Below are 17,185 nucleotides of genomic sequence, written 5' to 3'. Positions count from 1 at the left end.
AAGAAATTAATATAGAAAACAGCTATTTTAAATTTTAATACTATTTTGCAATATTACTTTTTATAGTATTTTTGATCAAATAGAAGCAGCCTTAGTGAGAATAAGAAATATTTGAACAGTAGTGTATTGTTTTTAACTGAACCCACTCATGTTGAACGACAGTCAAATACCAAATACAGTCATCGGTGCAAGTAAAACAGGACAGCATTTAATAACCTCGGAGTAAAGCTCCATACGTTTCCTGTCTCTGAAATCATATGTTCTCTATAAACTGAAATGAGATCAGCATAAAAACACTATAATGAGAAAGTACATCTGTGGCTTTTGCTCTGCTGTACAGCATGAAGCAGACAGATTCTTAAATGTCTTAAAAGGATTTCAAAAAGCTCTAAGTGATTATGTCTGGCAGACCCTCCATCGGAGCGCTGACTTTCACAATAGCAAAGGGTTAAAGCTTTCCTAAAGATTAAACATTCACCGCACTTCCTACAGTCATCCATCTTATAACAAAGAAACCCGGTGGCTTTGAAGAACAAGCTCTGCTTGATATAGTCAGGAAATATTTCGTTTCAACAGACAAATGGACCATAAGAGTTAAAAATGGAATAAAATATTATAAATAATATTATTATGAAATAGTTCAAATCATTCATAAGATAATATAAAGAGTTCAGATGCAAAAGCCTCTAAGTGCCATTTGAAATTTTCTTCTAAAAAATCATAATAAAGTAAAGTCGTGACGTATTGTCAAGTATGGTGACCCATACTCGAAATTGGTGCTCTGCGTTTAACCCATCCAAGTGCACACACACAGCAGTGAGTAGTGAACAAATGCACACACACACACCGTGAACACACACCCGGAGCAGTGGGCAGCCATTTTATGCTGCGGCGCCCGGGGAGCAGTTGGGGGTTCGGTGCCTTGCTCAAGGGCACCTATTGAGGGTGGAGAGAGCGCTGGACATTCACTCCCCCCACCTACAATCCCTGCCGGCCGGGGATTCGAACCCGCAACCTTTCAATTACGAGTCCAATTCTCTAACCATTAGGCCACGACTTCCCCTAAGTTAAATAATAAGCACTAACAATAAATTTAAAATAAGACAATAAGTTCTATAAATAAGGAATCATACATTTTGCTTTCATGATGAATTTAAATAATCTGGCTAATCTGATTACGCATTCAACCATACCAATAATCATACATAATTCCTGACCCCTAAATTTCCAAGAACTTTTCAGTCATCTGTGACCAGAATTCATTTAGTCTATTTTCCAGATTTTTCCATGACCTTCTAAGAATTTAATAATTGCTGTAACTTTTTCTGGCCTGGAAAGCAAACCATGGAAATCCCTAATATTTCCAAGTTTTCCAGTACTGTGGAAACCCTGGTACTTTGAGCTAGGGGTGGGCGATATGGGAAAAATATCATATCACGATTTTTTATAGAAATATCACGATTCACGATTTTTATCCCGATTCTTTGTTAGTTTTACTATTTTGGTTTTACAAGTTGTCTGAGCATTACAGCCAAACTAGAAAGACAAAGATGCATGGCAGATATTTAGGCCAAAGTGGGTGAAGATAAAAAATCTTTGTCATCATTTTCTCTTTCTTATTAAAAAATAAGAACAAAGATACACATTACAAATACACATAATATACAAATAAAACAAACAGTGCTTTATTTCCAGGTACAATAGGTGTATTTAGCAGAGCATTCAATGAAATTGAATGAACAAATATAAAAATAAAACACTAGATAGACTGATTCCTAAAATTCCTACTTTCATTTTAGAGATAACCAACTCAGTCTGTATGTAAACCTTGTGTGTTTTGACAGTATTAGCGCAAAATATAACTTAGTTGAGTAATCAGGCGCTGTTAGACAGGCGTTTTAGTGCGCGTGCTTCAGGTGTATGCGCTCAGAACAAGCGCACGTCAGACCAGCGCGCGAATTAAACATTTAACCAGCAAGGCTTGTATGCAAATAATGTACTTTTGCGATCGCGAATAAGTGCAGTGTCCTGTCTGAGTAACTCTACTGCTGTATGTCGTGTTGTACAGTACATAGAGACGGCGGCGCCAGAACTGTATTTGACAATGTGTGCTGCAGCACGATACTACGATATTTCTTCAAAAGCAGATCGTGGAGACATTTTTATCGTCCACGATCAAAAATCGTCATATGGCACACCCCTACTTTGAGCCCTAATCAACACCTTTTATCACATTTCCCCTTAAAATGCCAACAGAAAATGTGACAGGTTTGCAGATTCCATCTAGAACAGTGGTTCCAGACTTTCAGAGGCACCCAAATATTATTTATTCATTAATATAATTATTTGAATGAATATATTAATACAATGTTAATTAATTTAGCTAAAAACACTAAAAATAAAGATTAGAGATAAGATAGAGTTTTGCATTAATAAAATAATAATACATTACATTACTTATTTATTTTAACCACTGATCTAGAGCTACAAATTACTAACTTAAAAAAAATTATCAGAAAAGGTACCATCACTAGTAAAAAGGGAATGCTGAATGTTGAGTGTCTACAGTACAAGGCCACAATTTATCACATAAAACAGCAAAGAAGACACAGTAATGAATGCTTTGTTTCATACTGTACTGAGGAAGTGGCACACTTACCGTTTGTTGTGTCCTCCTCTGTGATGCATTCCCGAATGGAGTCTGTTAGACCAAGACTGGCTGCACTGGGCAAAGGGCCGAGGAGCGCTGTCAGAGGCACATGTGTGGCCTGACTGGAGAGCGGTACTGTATCCTTACTCCCCTCCTGATCCTCCATTCCTCCCTGGACTCCCTGTTCACACACCTGACTGATAAACTCGTGGTTGAGATGTTGAGCTGCTGCCTCCATTTCCTCATCCTCTGGGTCTTCATCTCCAGTCATCCCAGAGGCCAAAGACGCACAGTCATCGTCTGAAAGAGTGTTACGGTATGAATCAAAAACCAATATCTGCACGTGAATCGGCATAAAACCACACAATAATCTCTATTAAGAACAAATATCATAAGCAAACTGTGCTCAGATGAGCCTAGGTGCAATAAACATGCAGAGCACTTGATTTGATCTACCTTCTCTTGCGTAGGAGGCATAAATCCCTCTCAGTTTGGTTCTGCTGCTCGCAGCCAGCTGTGTCTCAATCTCATCGCGGTATGAGTTAATCTCACCTGCAGACAACATACAGACACATACACATAAGCCTGATGTCTCTGATTGACAGTTTGATTTTTCGTCTGAAAAATATTCAGCATGCAACATGAATTCCCTGGTAGAGTGTGTTCAGATTACATATACTAATGGCACGTCAAGTAATAACATATAGTCCTAATATATGGAAACATTTATGGAAACAGCTGCTGTCAGTAAGATGGGCACTCCAAACCACAAGGGAATTTGCCATTCATAATCACTGAAAAATTTTGAAATGCTTAGTGTAGCTGAGATAATGCACCGCGGAGAGCATTCAGATGCCATGTTGAGTCAATAGAGAGAATCAATATCTTATTCCAGGAGGACAGACTAACCTTGATATTCCTCAAGTTTCTTGGCCAACTCCTGCTCCAGCTGAAACAATGACATTTCAATTAAGAGAACCATTTATCCAGAGTCTCACATGGCTGAATATTATACTCATAGCTTCATATCTGGTCACACACACACACACACACTATTGTATTGTGTCAGAACGATTTTGTAATGTTTTTGAAAGAAGTCTCTTATGCAAGGCTGCATTTATTTGATCAGAAATATAGTAAAAACAGCCATAAGGAATATTATTATTATTTAAAACAACTGTTTTTTGTTTTTTTCGAATACATTACTCCAGTCTTCAGTGTCACATGATCCTTCAGCATTCATTATAATGTGCTGATTTGCTGCTCAAGAAACATTTCCTATTATTATCACCGCTGAAAACAGTTGCTGCTTAATATTTTTGATGAAACCGTGATACTGACAAATCTTTTCAGGATTCTTTAAATAGAAAGTTCAAAAGGACAGCATTTATTTAAAATAGAAGCCTTTTGAAAATGCATTTATACTGACATTTTTGATCAATTTAACGTCTCTTTGTTCTCAATGGTAATGTATCCCCCATAAGAGTACCTGCTGCATCTTGAGTTTTTTCTTTCCGGCAACAAAAGATGGAGGATCACATTCTTTCTCAAGGTCCACTCGCATGAACTCATCGATGGTCAGGGCACTGGTGGGGGTATCCTCAAACTCTGTCAGTCTGGATGATACAGTAATTAAATTATATTTAATAATATTGACAAGCTATACCCAATATTGACTGATACTAATACGGTACCGATATATATTGTAAATCCCTAGTTTTACTGTGACAATGTAAACGTAGGGTATTTAAGCATTATGTATCAAACATCAAAGTAGGGTCACTACTTTTTTTTTTGATAATAGCAGACAATTTCCCTAAAAATATGTTCAGATCAGCCATGATATTCACCTTTTTCTCAGCGTGGCCTCACACACCTTGACAACAGATATCACCTCCTTCACTGTACGACGGAATTCATGCATACGAGCTGCTACGAGCAGAGCTGGGGGGATGTAGGAGAGAAAATGAAAATAAATGTTTTGTCCCAAACCGTATTGTTCTCAATTTGTATGACATTTCACCACCGTGCAAATATACAATGTATGCATCATGCAAAAGTGTTGAGAGTGCATTTTCTATAGTAATGGAGCATCTGTAAACAGAATCTCTGCAGATGCTGAGGTGTGTTGTGTGATATAGTAAAGTTAGTAGGCATTATGTAAATTGTGCTGCAGAGTTGTGTTTAAAAGAACAATAACAAAACAAGCCTTTACAATCCACTGTCAACGTAAAAGCAAATGCTCATCCAATATATTTACACAATATTTATATAAATCGCACTATATATTTAATACATAATATGGTAAAACAGTAATATTGTAAAAATTTAAAATACAATTTTATTTTAATCTATTTTAAAGTTTTAATTCATTCCTGTGATGCACAGCTGAAATTTCAGCAGGCATTATTTCAGTCTTCAGTTTCACGTGATCTTTCAGAAATCATTTGTAATATGCTGATTCGCTGCTCAAGAAACATTTCTTATTATTATCAATGTCGAAGACAGTTGTGCTGCTCAGTTTTGTTTCTTTGGTGAATAGAATGAGAACAGCATTTATTTGAAACATAGTATGTACTGTCAATGTCATCAATTCTAAATTGTATCCTAAATTCAGCAAACATCTGAGTGCAAACTTACTGATGAATTATTATTTCTGGGTGAAAACATTCCCACAAACATATGCACAGTGAGTGACACCCATTATCTTTCTTTTTTGCTTTTATCTTGATCTTTTTTTTGCAGCATTTACACTCTGAGCCAGAAGGTGAACTGCAGTTGTGTTTACTCCCCTCGCTCTAAAACAATCAACCTCAATACAGAAAACTGACATTTACACTTACTATATTCCCCTGAATACTGTGAATGATTAATGATGAATTATTAATTATTCAGATATTGCAGCAGCAGATGTTAGATGGGAAAAGCGAGACAGCTAGAGAAGGCTGAACTAGAGATGCAGGCAGGAAGTCTGCCTTCTATTCCTGAGCAGTCGAGGCATCTTGCTGACGACAGAGTGCAGAGGCCAGCGTGTTCTGCTTCAGATCGAGGGCACCGAGATCTGTGCGGTGGTAAAGTACTTGCCGTGATCTTGTTTTTATCCTTGTTATGGAACTCGCTGCTCCAGTTCCCATGTCAAACTTTTAGCACATTAAAGGATTTGCTTTATGATCTGACAGATGCGCAGAACTGAAGACTGAAAAAAACACGTAAACTATTTTCATTTCGAGCTGACAAAGGAGGCGCCTAGTGAATCTTTTAACAACTTGGAGGTTCATCCAAAACAAAGAAAGGACCGAGGTTTAAAGGGATAGTTTATAAAAAAAATTAAGGTTATGTTATGATTCATGGTCCATGTTGTTCCAAACATGTGTGATTCTTTTTTATATGGATTACAAAAGAAGATATTTTGAAGAATGTTTTGTCCATGCAGTAATAACCAGTGGGGTCCAAAAGACCAGGTGGTTTGACCAAATATATTCAATTCAATCATGACAACTCTTGGAAGATTTTAGCATGGTGATGGATATGACAATGTTAATGTATTTGGTCTTGGCGGAATAGATCTGCTACACTGCTGCTGCTGTTGGTTATTTCTGTAGTTGTAGATTATTGCTGCTGCTGCAAGCAAGTTCAAGAACTTTGCTACTGCCAATGCATATGGCGACACGGTGCCGTGAGTATTTAAGACATACTGCTGTTGCACAAAAGGCATATAAAATAACCTGTAGCAGATCTATACATGTGGAGCTGGGGAAGGTGGAGGGTTTCAGAGAAACTCTGAAAGCGCACTGCAGGAATCTCAAGTGAATGCTAGCCAGCCATATAAATGCAAGGCAGTAAGCTCATTGGCTGCATATGCAGCATGAACCAATCAGCTTGTGCCAAGTCGTTTAACTCTCTGAATATCATCAGTTACGTTAACAACCCGTCAGCCTGTGCCATCTAGAGTTTCATGACTGAACTATATACTGTATATAATATATATATATATATATATATCTTATTTTGTGTTCCCCAGACAATAAAGAAAATCATACAGGTTTGCAATGACATACGGGTGAGTAAACAAAGACAGAATTCTCATTTTTGGGTGAATAAAACCTTCAAGAGTACTTCAGATACAACAGTGTGTTTATCATTTGAACATTAGACAATCTACCTGCACCACACAAGCCTGATGGTCGCCGTCCTGTGTGCATCCAGTCCCTTTTCATCCTCTGCAGCAGTCTGAGAGCAGTCATCGAAACCTCATGAGTCTTTTCACCAAACTCCAACATGTGGGCGAATCGTGGAATGTACAGACATGGATCTATAGATAGTAATATACAGGTCTGTAATCAGCGTCTAAACACGAATCTGAGAACCTAACCTAAATATGTAACTTGGGATTGAAAACGGAGTTTAAGTTTATTACAAGTCTTCACATCTTTGTGTACCTTATTTAACTGATGCCCTTTCAAAAGATTAAAAAAGCATCATTTTTTGTTGTTCTCCATGACTCCATGTTGAATCTAGAACACGGTCCTCCTATGGGAACCTTTAAAAGAGGCTTGGCTTAGAGTCACTCTGTGGGAGCAAATATTCCTCACTTCCACCTACTTCTAAGTCCTTGGGTAAACTCATTCTGCTGGCCCAATAAAGCCCAAACATCACTGCTGTCCTAATAAGAAGGAAATGAGCTCAGCTAAGAAAGGCGCAATCTACGATCCTATCTAAGGCAGGGACTGCACCTGCACTTACGAGAGTATGTTCATTGAAATCTCCCGACTGTGTCTGTCACTGGCCTTTTTATACAGCTTGGTAACTTTATATTAAATTATAATATTAATGCAGTAGATCAGAGCGGTTGACAGAACAAATATTCAGTACCATCTGTGAAACAGGAAACAGTGTAAGTCCTTTAAGAAAAATTAAATTTTCTCATGTAACATTCTTTGGAATGATCCATACTGCTCTGAAAATTAAATTGATTTTCAGACTTCTATTTCAGTCATGGCTGTAAAATTATCTGATTTGTGAGGCTGTAGCTGTCAGAGTTTGATTAAGGGAAAAGTGATAAATGAATACAGGGAGAAATAATCAAATAGATCTGTGAGAATTGTTGGTGGGGACGGGAAACTTGGCTTTACAGAAAAAAAAAAAGAAAATTCTTTATAAGAAAGCCACATGCTGCATATTCCAACAACAGAGCCCTTCTGAAAAAAATATTATGGATGATCCTCTTAATTTTGGTGCTAAAATGGGTTCTGATCTAGGTTGAACAAAGACATGCCTTAAAAGATGCATTGAGGGATCAGACGCCTCAAACTCAGTCTCTGACCTTGTCTTTCACTTGTCTGATGTGTCTGTAAATGTTAAAATCATCCCTTGCTTGGGGGAAAGCTTGATTTTGACACAGTGGGAGTGCTACATTGAAAGTGATAATCAAGACCTTTTGCAATTAGTACATAGCAGACTTCGTAACTGTATTTTTCATATAAAGTTAATTCTGCACCCCAACAAAGTGGAAATGTATAAAAATCCACATTACTAATTAACAACGACTGTTGTCTTAAGGAAACTGCAAGTATTATGCTGTTAAACCTCTAAATAGTTCATATATCATACATTAGAGTTGCGTGGGATGGGGTAGGGTGTAATGACATCACAATCACATTGCATTGTGTTATATGCAGCTGCCTGAAGTGTACATATGCATAGACTCGTGTCCTCTCGGTTAAAATCAAGAGGTTGAAAGTGTCCGTATAAACTTGCCTTTCCACTTGATGAAATGGAACGCACTTCAAAATGGTGGTGGGGATTATGGCATATAGTAAACGAAAAACAGTATGTGAAATGAGTAGTGTCTAATTCACAGTACTCACAAAACAGTAAGTCAAAAGTACCCGGATGACTTACTACTTTCTTGTGAGATTTACGGTACTTATCATTCATTTCTGTAGTATCTGCCAACAGTGTAACATTGGCTTCTGCTGGTCCACAGCTGCCTATTGCATTGCATTTTGACTGATTTGGTTTGCGTGTTTGTTTAGATGCAGCATTATATCCACCTTATTTTTAATGTAAGAGTGGGTGCAGGCCATTAGCAAATTGAATGTGCAAGACTTGCTTCCAGTTATTTTTAAAACAGCCTTTAATGTTGCTTGATAATGCAAACTGGCATTCCTTAGCATATTATTTTAATCTTTTATTGTATTATTTGTGCATATAGTTTCACCATTTAATGCACTTGTTATTCTTCTAGTTATCTTTTGCAGTATACACTACCATGTTAATACCAAAATGGCATTTTTCCACGAGTGAAGCTTTTTCTATAAGACTTGTTATGATTAGAGCAGTCATCTTATGTGAGTTTGTCATATTAATCATACTTTCTCAAAGGGTTATTAAATTTAGTAAAACATAAAACTTTTTAATTAGCAAAACATTACTCAGTACACCTTTTAGACGTGACTTACTAAAAGTGCTTTACCATTTAGTACAATTCACTCTCTGTGTGCATGTTTCACACACTCTGGCTGGCAAAAACATCATTGTCTAAATTGTATGAGATAGATAAGCCGCTTATCGTGGGGCGAAGGATCCAGTTTCCAGCGCCGGAGCCCTCTGTTGGAGATCCGGGAAAGCTGTGCAAGCCCAACCCTCTCTCTCTCTCTCATAGCACACTGTAGATTTAACATGGCTCCTGGCTGCCAGCGAGCCTTCAAACATCAAACCTGAATGTGTTTTCCTGGCAGCTGCGCTTCGGTCGGCTCAATAAGGTAAAGAACGACTAATGATGTGCTATTTAAGTTCCTCTGCGGTTATTGCTTTATTGAATCGCGAATAATGATTCATATTACTTCGACTGAAGAGTCCGTTTTGGTGGACAAGTCTATGCTGACGGTAGCTCTGTTCTGCTGCTACTTTATCTCTTTAAACCGGTTCGTAAAGAACGCTCGCGCTATAATCATTGATCGGACATGTTATCGGTGAACGCGGACGATATTTCTACCGACCACTTCAAAGATTTGCTTAGTAGGTTGAGCACTTCGTTGCAGATGTTTATCCCCCCAATCAGACATTTAAGGCTGCATCAGCAAATTGACTGATCCTATGAAGTTGAAACACTGCAACTGAAGCTCGAGCGTTGAGTTCTATATTGCGCGTTGACGGAAAAAGTTACTTTATGAAATAATAATAATAAAAAATCCCTTCAAAGCTTCATATAACGCTGATCAAATCTGGCCTCAGGTGATGATATGAATAACGCTAGTGTAAGATATGATACATTTTGATATTTTTAAATTCCCGTGTTGGTAGAAGTGGTGTCGTGAACATATAGAGATGTATATCTAGAATTGAACGATTCTGGTTCCAAAGCCGATTCTTGTTAAAGGTTCAGGTTGCTTAACGGTTCCATTATTCTTTTAGTAGCCTACGTTTTGAGGAAGAAATAACATTTAATGCACTAAATCTGTCAATTATAAAAATGTCAGATTCAACAGAACATAAATAAATGCAGTAGCCTACATTTTCTCCCAAAAGATGTGCATACGCAGACTTTTTAATGACTTTTCACAGGCTTTTTAGAAGTATTTACATTGGATTGCACTTGTCTTGCACTTTAAGTAGTAAAATAAATATGCAGTACCATATTTAAATCTTTATTTTTATTTTTTATAAAATACCACTGTGTAGGCTATATCTAGCTACACGTTGTCATGTAAACAACTAGTCAGTATACAAATATTTAGGGCTCACAAGCCTTAAACATAACACATTAGCAATTCGTGTTTCATTACATGAAATTAATAACTTGCCAATCAGGTTATTTCAGTAACGCTACGATTGATTCATAAATGTTTTGATGCATAAGAGCCGACTCATAAGAATCGTTCCAAAAGTAGTCGGACTACCCTAGTCGCGGATGTTTTTGAATCACTAAAAAGAACCGACTCATAAGAGTCATTCGTTTGGCAATCAATAATGCTTTTCAGTGTAGCAGAGTATTTTAGTAATGTGTTCAATAAAAGTAATTCCATTCGTTTATTTTTTTTTAACGGAACAGCTCTCGGTTCCCAACTCTAATAAACAAAGCGCAAAGGGTTAATTTGTGCTCGTGTGAGCGGAGAGAGAGGGGTTGGCTGAGGGAGGCGCCTCTGGGCCACTGACGTCCGATTCACTCGTAGTTTGATTTGTCAACAGAGAGCTGGGCGTCCTCTCCCGTCACACAAAACGGGCTTTACAATACAGAGTAGATGCGCTTGAGAAGGGATACACCACAGATATGTAGAATGACAAGGACCAAGTAGCATTTCCGTTTGCTTTTACTTGCTTCTTATTACTTTCACTGCACAAAGTCCGTACTGGCGCGAGATCAAGGATCGCGAGGATGAGATGAGAAAGAGGAAAAAGTCTAAGAGCTGGAATATTTCCGCTGCACGGATACGTTGATTTAGTTTTGTAAATGTCTCCAAAATGGAAAGAAAAACGCAATGGAAGCGCGTGTATTTAGAGTAACGTTAACTGAGGCTTGTAGTTTCTAATTAAATGAAAGGAGCTGTTTTCCCGCTACACCTGCCTTTTAATTAATCTGCAGACTGCTGGATAGACTTGCTGATGCCAACAACGCCTGATTGCCTATATGGCAGGATCATGAAGTTTTTGACGTTTTTCCTTTTGCTTCCAGAAACCTTAAAAAGGACTAGAAAGAGTGGGAAACAGCTCAGCAAACTGCCAGTATGCTATAAAATCGTGACTTTGTCCTTGAGGAAGAAGATGGCTGCAGAACTCTATCCTGCCAGCATAAATACTAACCTTCCTAACAGTAACAGCACTGCAGTTACAGCTGCCAGCAAAAAGACCATCGTCCAAGTCACTCAAACGGTGACAACGCCGACTACGACTGCCACTCAGCAGAACATCAACAATAATAACGTCGAGACCGCCAGCTGGCAGGCCACTCACCCGACGCTGCGAGAGAGGTAAGGGCGCAATCGCCTTGCTTTTCGAGTCATATACGCTCTTATGGGACCATAAACGAAATATTGTGTTGCATTTTGTTCTCTTCAGGAATGCTTTGATGTTCAATAACGAACTCATGGCAGATGTTCATTTTGTTGTGGGTCCGCTTGGCGCATCCCAAAAACTTCCAGCGCACAAGGTGAGCGCATCGTCCCGCGTCAAAACGCATCTCAAGTGTCTCTTTCATCAGGCTCTGTTTAACCGCTCTTGTGTGGCATTTGTGCTTCCAGTATGTGCTGGCAGTGGGGAGTTCTGTTTTTGGAGCCATGTTTTACGGAGATCTAGCGGAAGAAGAATCTGAGATTCATATTCCTGACGTGGAGCCTGCTGCTTTTTTAATCCTTTTGAAGTAAGTTCTACACTCAATTTTAATAAATATGTGTCAATGATGTGAAACTCAATTTCTTAATGCACATCTATTAATATTTTTACGAATAAATAACGCAAACCATGTGTAGAATTACTTGAATAGACCCCTATTTTTAATTCCTTAATTAAAATTAATTTTCCAAATTCTTAGAAAAAAATTGTGGAGAAGATAAAATGTTCAGTAGTCCCTCATGACTATCAAGGTGAATAATTCTGTTAAAATATAACATAATTACACTTTTTATGACAAGGTTAGTTCAGGTTGTTAATGAATGTCATGTTGTACAACTCCTTTAAAATATAATTATTTATTAATTAATTTGTTTGATTTTATTTACTTTGAAAAACAAGCATAAAAGATTAATCATATTACATATTTATGAATACATTAATATGTATCCAAGGTGTAAGGAAAATTATATAATTTTTTACATGGTTACACCACATGACATTTTTTAGAAACCTCACATTGAAAATGTTTTTAAATGTTGCATTCATATGGTTTTGAAAATCATAATATTAAAGAGTGGATCTCTAAGATGCGTTTTAACTAGATTATTTATTTTTCATAATTTGTTGTTGACCCCTACTTGTAACTCTAAACTCAATCAGTGCAAAGACTAATGCTTGTATAAGTTCTTTTGAAAAGACATTGTGGATTTCTAACTCCTATTTCTATTCACTTCCAGGTACATGTACAGTGATGAGATTGAACTTGAAGCGGACACAGTGCTGGCCACTCTGTACGCTGCCAAAAAGTATATAGTGCCTGCACTGGCTAAAGCCTGTGTCACCTTTCTGGAGACGAGCCTGGAGGCCAAAAATGCCTGTGTGTTGCTGTCCCAGAGTCGACTATTCGAGGAGCCTGAGCTGACCCAGCGGTGTTGGGAGGTCATTGATGCTCAGGCCGAGCTGGCGCTTCACTCTGAGGGTTTCTGTGAGATTGATCTTCAAACACTGGAGATCATACTAAAACGAGAGACTCTAAACACCCGAGAGGCGGTGGTCTTCCAGGCAGCTCTCGATTGGGCTGTGGCTGAATGCAAAAGGCAGGGACTGGGACCGAACTCTCGTAATAAAAGGGCAGTGCTTGGCAAGGCGCTCTACTTGGTTCGCATCCCAACCATGACCCTGGAGGAGTTCGCCAACGGAGCCGCACAGTCAGACATTTTAACGCTGGAAGAGACTCATGATGTCTTCCTGTGGTACACGGCAGCCAATAAGCCCAAGCTGGAATTCCCAATGCAGAAAAGAAAGGGTCTGACGCCACAGCGCTGCCATCGTTTCCAGTCCTCTGCTTACCGTAGTAACCAGTGGCGCTACCGCGGACGCTGCGATAGCATCCAGTTCGCAGTGGATAAGAGGATCTTCATTGCAGGGCTCGGCTTGTACGGTTCCAGCGGTGGAAAGGCAGAGTATAGTGTCAAGATTGAACTCAAGCGCCAAGGCGTGACCCTGGCCCAGAACCTAACAAAATTTGTTTCAGATGGATCCAGCAACACCTTCTCGGTATGGTTTGAACACCCGGTCCAAGTGGAGCAGGACACCTTCTACACAGTTAGTGCCGTATTGGATGGGAATGAACTTAGCTACTTTGGACAGGAGGGTATGACGGAAGTGCAATGTGGAAAGGTGACCTTCCAGTTCCAGTGTTCCTCAGACAGTACCAACGGAACTGGAGTACAGGGGGGTCAGATCCCAGAGCTGGTCTTCTATGCCTAAAATTGTCAGGACATTCATATTGCAGTGCATTCCGTTCACTGGAATTAAGATGGATTGAATACAGGGTCTCGTGAGGCTCTTGCCTTTATTATGTAGCAGCGGTGAACTTGATGGTAATGGCGCTTCAGAACCACAGTGGACTCAGATGGAAGGAATGTTCTTCAGCTATATTTATTGCACAAATTATATATTTGATTTAATTATTGACGCTGCAGCAAGCAGATCTCTATACAGTATATATATATATAAATGAAGATAGTTGTACTGCTCTGATAGTGGACGGAAGCCACTAGTGTGTCATGTTTTGTACATAACTTATTTGTTTTCAGCTTGATGCTGACTAACAAATAAAATGTCTTGTATTAGTGATCAGCTTCCTGAACTGCAGATTATAAATGTTTTTGTGACTCAAATCCAAAGTTGTTTTCACTTTTTCATAGGCACTCATGAAATGCATCAAAGAATGATGCTACTCAATCCTGATTTTAGCAACGAGAGAGGTTAAACCCAATCTATATTTTTGATGCCCTAAAAGTGTATGGTATATACACTTTAAAATAAAATAATTTGAATAAGGTAATATGAGCATATGGGCATTTTCTATGTAATGAAATGCATTATATTCAAACTGAAATCTAAAAACATTAACCCACACACCACAATAGCAGTGGTCTTGTGTAAATGAGACAGTGATTGTTAAGTGTGGATGAAATATTCATCTTGAAAGGCCACATAAAGAACCCATTATCCCCAGCGGGCTGCATGAGGAACTGAAAAGGGAGTCTGTTTGAATTGAGCCCATAGAATCTGCTGCTCCACTGTTTGCATCCTAATTGAGGGTTTAGTAAACATGGAGCAGATGCAGCTTGGTAAAACAGCAGATTTCTGACCAAAAAAAAAAACCCACACAAAAATATGGAATATGGAATTATGACACATGGAGAGCTGCTAATCAGAATGCATTCTTGGATTATGCCCAGAACTTTAACATTGGGATATCCTCTGGTGTATATTTTAATCATTTTGTCTCTGCTTCTAATCTGATGAGTCTGTTTAAAAAACTGCAGGCCTGTTCTGTCCTCACAGTGTGCGCAGGTGGTGGAAAAAGGGTTGCGGTGAATATGATGGACCGTAATGGATTTTTTGACATGACGCAGTGCCCCCTAGTTACATCCGGCTAGACTGCAACTCGTTATGAATATAATTTCCAGATGGGTAAAACATTTTCAACCTGTGCCTGAAATTACAGACTACTGCAGAAAGTGTAGTAGATGAGAGTACAACAACAGCAAATCTTCTCGGAATCCATAGGCCACATCAGACGAACAGATTGAGTATACTTGTATTGATCCAGCTGCGGTGTATTATTGACAACCAATTTAGCAAATTAATTGTTTTGAGAGATGCTGCGATTGCTGCCTGCTTTATTAATGAGATTCATTCAAAAGCACTGTTCCGGTCAGCTGAATTAAATCAGAGATGCCATAGAGAATCATTACAGGGAGACTTACCGACGGCCGGAGCGTTGATACAGAGCTCTCTAGCCAACAGGAGGAAGGTCTTTCCCAGAATGTAAACATTAACCTACAACAATAAGAAATAGAATTGAAAGGTCTGAATATTCAATAGGTTCAATGTTAATGTTTATGTTAATGTTGCATGTTAACGTTTGCATCGGTTTGAGTCGGTTTGCGGCCTCTTATGCTCAAAGACATAAACAATAATGCAGTAAAAACAATAATATCTTGCTCCAAGATATTTGAACGGTAGTCGTGTGTATACACACACACACACACACACACACGTTGGTTGGGACTCTCCATAGGCGTAATGGTTTTTATACTGAACAAACTGTGTGTGCTATTGCCCTACACCAACCCTACACCTAAACTTAGCCCTCACAGGAGACTTTGTGCATTTTTAGATTTTCAAAAAAACACCATTTAGTATGTTTTTTAAGCCTTTTGAATTACGGGGACATAGGTAGTGTCCTCATAAACCACCTTCATATTGTAATACCTCTGTCATACCCATGTCATTATACAAATTTGTGTCCTCATAAACCACATAAACATGCACACACACACACACACAAATATATAGACACATACAACCGCTCAAATATTTTGGGGCAAGATATATATTTTTTTATTATATAAATATATACATTTATGTGTGTGTGTGTGTGTGTGTGTATATATATATATATATATATATATATATATATATATACATAATACAGTGATGGCCAAAATTATTAGAACACTAGTATTTTCATCAGCTAAAAAATGATTTTAAGTCGGTTATTTCTATCTTTTGCTGTAGTGTCAGTAGGAAATATCAATTTACAGTTCCAAACATTATTTTTGCCATTAATTGTAATAATCCAGTGAGATTTTTGTTTGCACAAGGAGTCTGATAACAGCCAGTGTGCCACACAGAGATCTGATCTCACCATCATCATCCAGTCTGTCTGGAATGACATGAAGAAACAGAACAAACTGTGAAAGACTAAATCTAGAAGAACTGTAGCAACGTCTCCAAGATGCTTCAAGAGACCTACCTGCAAAGCTACAGTACTGGTAAAAGTTTTAGGCACATAATGTCATAATGCTGTCAAATAATGTTATAAATACATTTTCTTTATCAATTAACTTCTATTAACTAAATTAAATCAACATTTGGTGTGACCATCCTTTGTGTTTAAAACAGCTTTTGCCCTAGGTGCACTTGTGCATAGTTTTTCAGGTAGCTTTACCTTACATATACCTTATATAGACCCTATATAGACCTTTTAACATTGCATATACTAAAAACGCTGTAACCTGTAAATATGTGAACTTCAGACACCCCCTAATAATGATGAGGGGTTATGACCTGAGCACCAGGTCCCTAGTTAGCCTGGCATCCAGGCAGGATAAATTGGGATCTTGTTGGATTTGGGTGTGGCTACACTTGCTAAAGATTCATGACATATTTGAGCCTTCGCCCCAACCGTCCAGTGTCTGTTCTATAGCAGATACAGCTCAGTGGACAGCTGGGGAGTAAAAATAACATTACACCAGTGCTTAAGCACAGAAGTGTCTAACCCAAAAATAACTACTAAAAAAACTAGAGTATATTTTGTTTCACAAACAAAATGTAGCCTCATCCTATGCTTACTGTTTAACACAGCAATAAGGCATTTAAGATGTGGGCAAAGGTTTTATGTTCTTATTGTAAAATCTTGAATGTCTTAAGGTTTATTAAATAATTAATCATAACTAATTAATCTTATATGCAGTCATGTGTGTAAGTATAATAGCTTTGCACATAAAGATTTCAGTTACAACATTTTATATGGCATCTACCAGTGTTTATATCAGTGCAAATCATTTAAATGTGAACAAGTTTGGCCTATTAAATGAAGAGAAACTATGCTAACAGATCTGATGA

The 17,185-nt window shown here is 38.2% G+C and overlaps 3 protein-coding genes across 4 annotated transcripts in view; 2 read left to right on the top strand and 1 right to left on the bottom strand.

Annotated features, from left to right (window-relative positions):
• Positions 1-17,185, top strand: part of LOC306880185 (creatine kinase B-type-like) — a 985,569-nt gene that overhangs the window by 912,318 nt on the left and 56,066 nt on the right. The window lies entirely within an intron of this gene.
• Positions 1-17,185, bottom strand: part of LOC306880288 (transcription factor IIIB 90 kDa subunit-like) — a 67,303-nt gene that overhangs the window by 36,579 nt on the left and 13,539 nt on the right. The window contains exons 6-12 of the mRNA XM_079433733.1: positions 15,262-15,334; positions 6,813-6,962; positions 4,501-4,594; positions 4,140-4,266; positions 3,560-3,599; positions 3,107-3,202; positions 2,660-2,950 (exon numbers count right to left, since the gene is read on the bottom strand). Of these exons, the coding sequence (XP_079289859.1) occupies positions 2,660-2,950; positions 3,107-3,202; positions 3,560-3,599; positions 4,140-4,266; positions 4,501-4,594; positions 6,813-6,962; positions 15,262-15,334 (871 nt within the window). The remainder of the gene's footprint in view (positions 1-2,659; positions 2,951-3,106; positions 3,203-3,559; positions 3,600-4,139; positions 4,267-4,500; positions 4,595-6,812; positions 6,963-15,261; positions 15,335-17,185) is intronic.
• LOC306880034 (BTB/POZ domain-containing protein 6-B) lies at positions 9,311-14,161 on the top strand. 2 transcript variants are annotated; one of them, XM_079433303.1, is made up of 5 exons: positions 9,311-9,414; positions 11,325-11,619; positions 11,708-11,798; positions 11,890-12,008; positions 12,718-14,161. In XM_079433303.1, exons 2-5 carry the CDS (start codon positions 11,414-11,416, stop codon positions 13,748-13,750), a joined length of 1,449 nt encoding a protein of 482 aa, XP_079289429.1. In that variant the 5' UTR covers positions 9,311-9,414; positions 11,325-11,413; the 3' UTR covers positions 13,751-14,161. The 2 variants fall into 2 exon arrangements, with proteins under 2 accessions (XP_079289429.1, XP_079289428.1); XM_079433302.1 differs by lacking the exon at positions 9,311-9,414 and having other exon boundaries at positions 11,118-11,619.

The sequence above is a fragment of the Barbus barbus genome (genome assembly GCF_936440315.1).
Source record: "Barbus barbus genome assembly, chromosome: 14".
In the NCBI taxonomy this organism is placed as follows: Eukaryota; Metazoa; Chordata; class Actinopteri; order Cypriniformes; family Cyprinidae; genus Barbus; species Barbus barbus.
The sequence above is the reverse complement of the archived record's forward strand: the minus strand, read 5'-3'. Positions and strand labels throughout refer to the sequence as shown.

Coding starts and splice junctions, on each gene's coding strand:
- LOC306880034 (XM_079433302.1), top strand. CDS start 11,255: ATGCCAACAACGCCTGATTGCCTATATGGCAGGATCATGAAGTTTTTG. Junction 11,799..11,889: donor AAAAACTTCCAGCGCACAAG/GTGAGCGCATCG, acceptor TTGTGCTTCCAG/TATGTGCTGGCAGTGGGGAG. Junction 12,009..12,717: donor GCTTTTTTAATCCTTTTGAA/GTAAGTTCTACA, acceptor ATTCACTTCCAG/GTACATGTACAGTGATGAGA.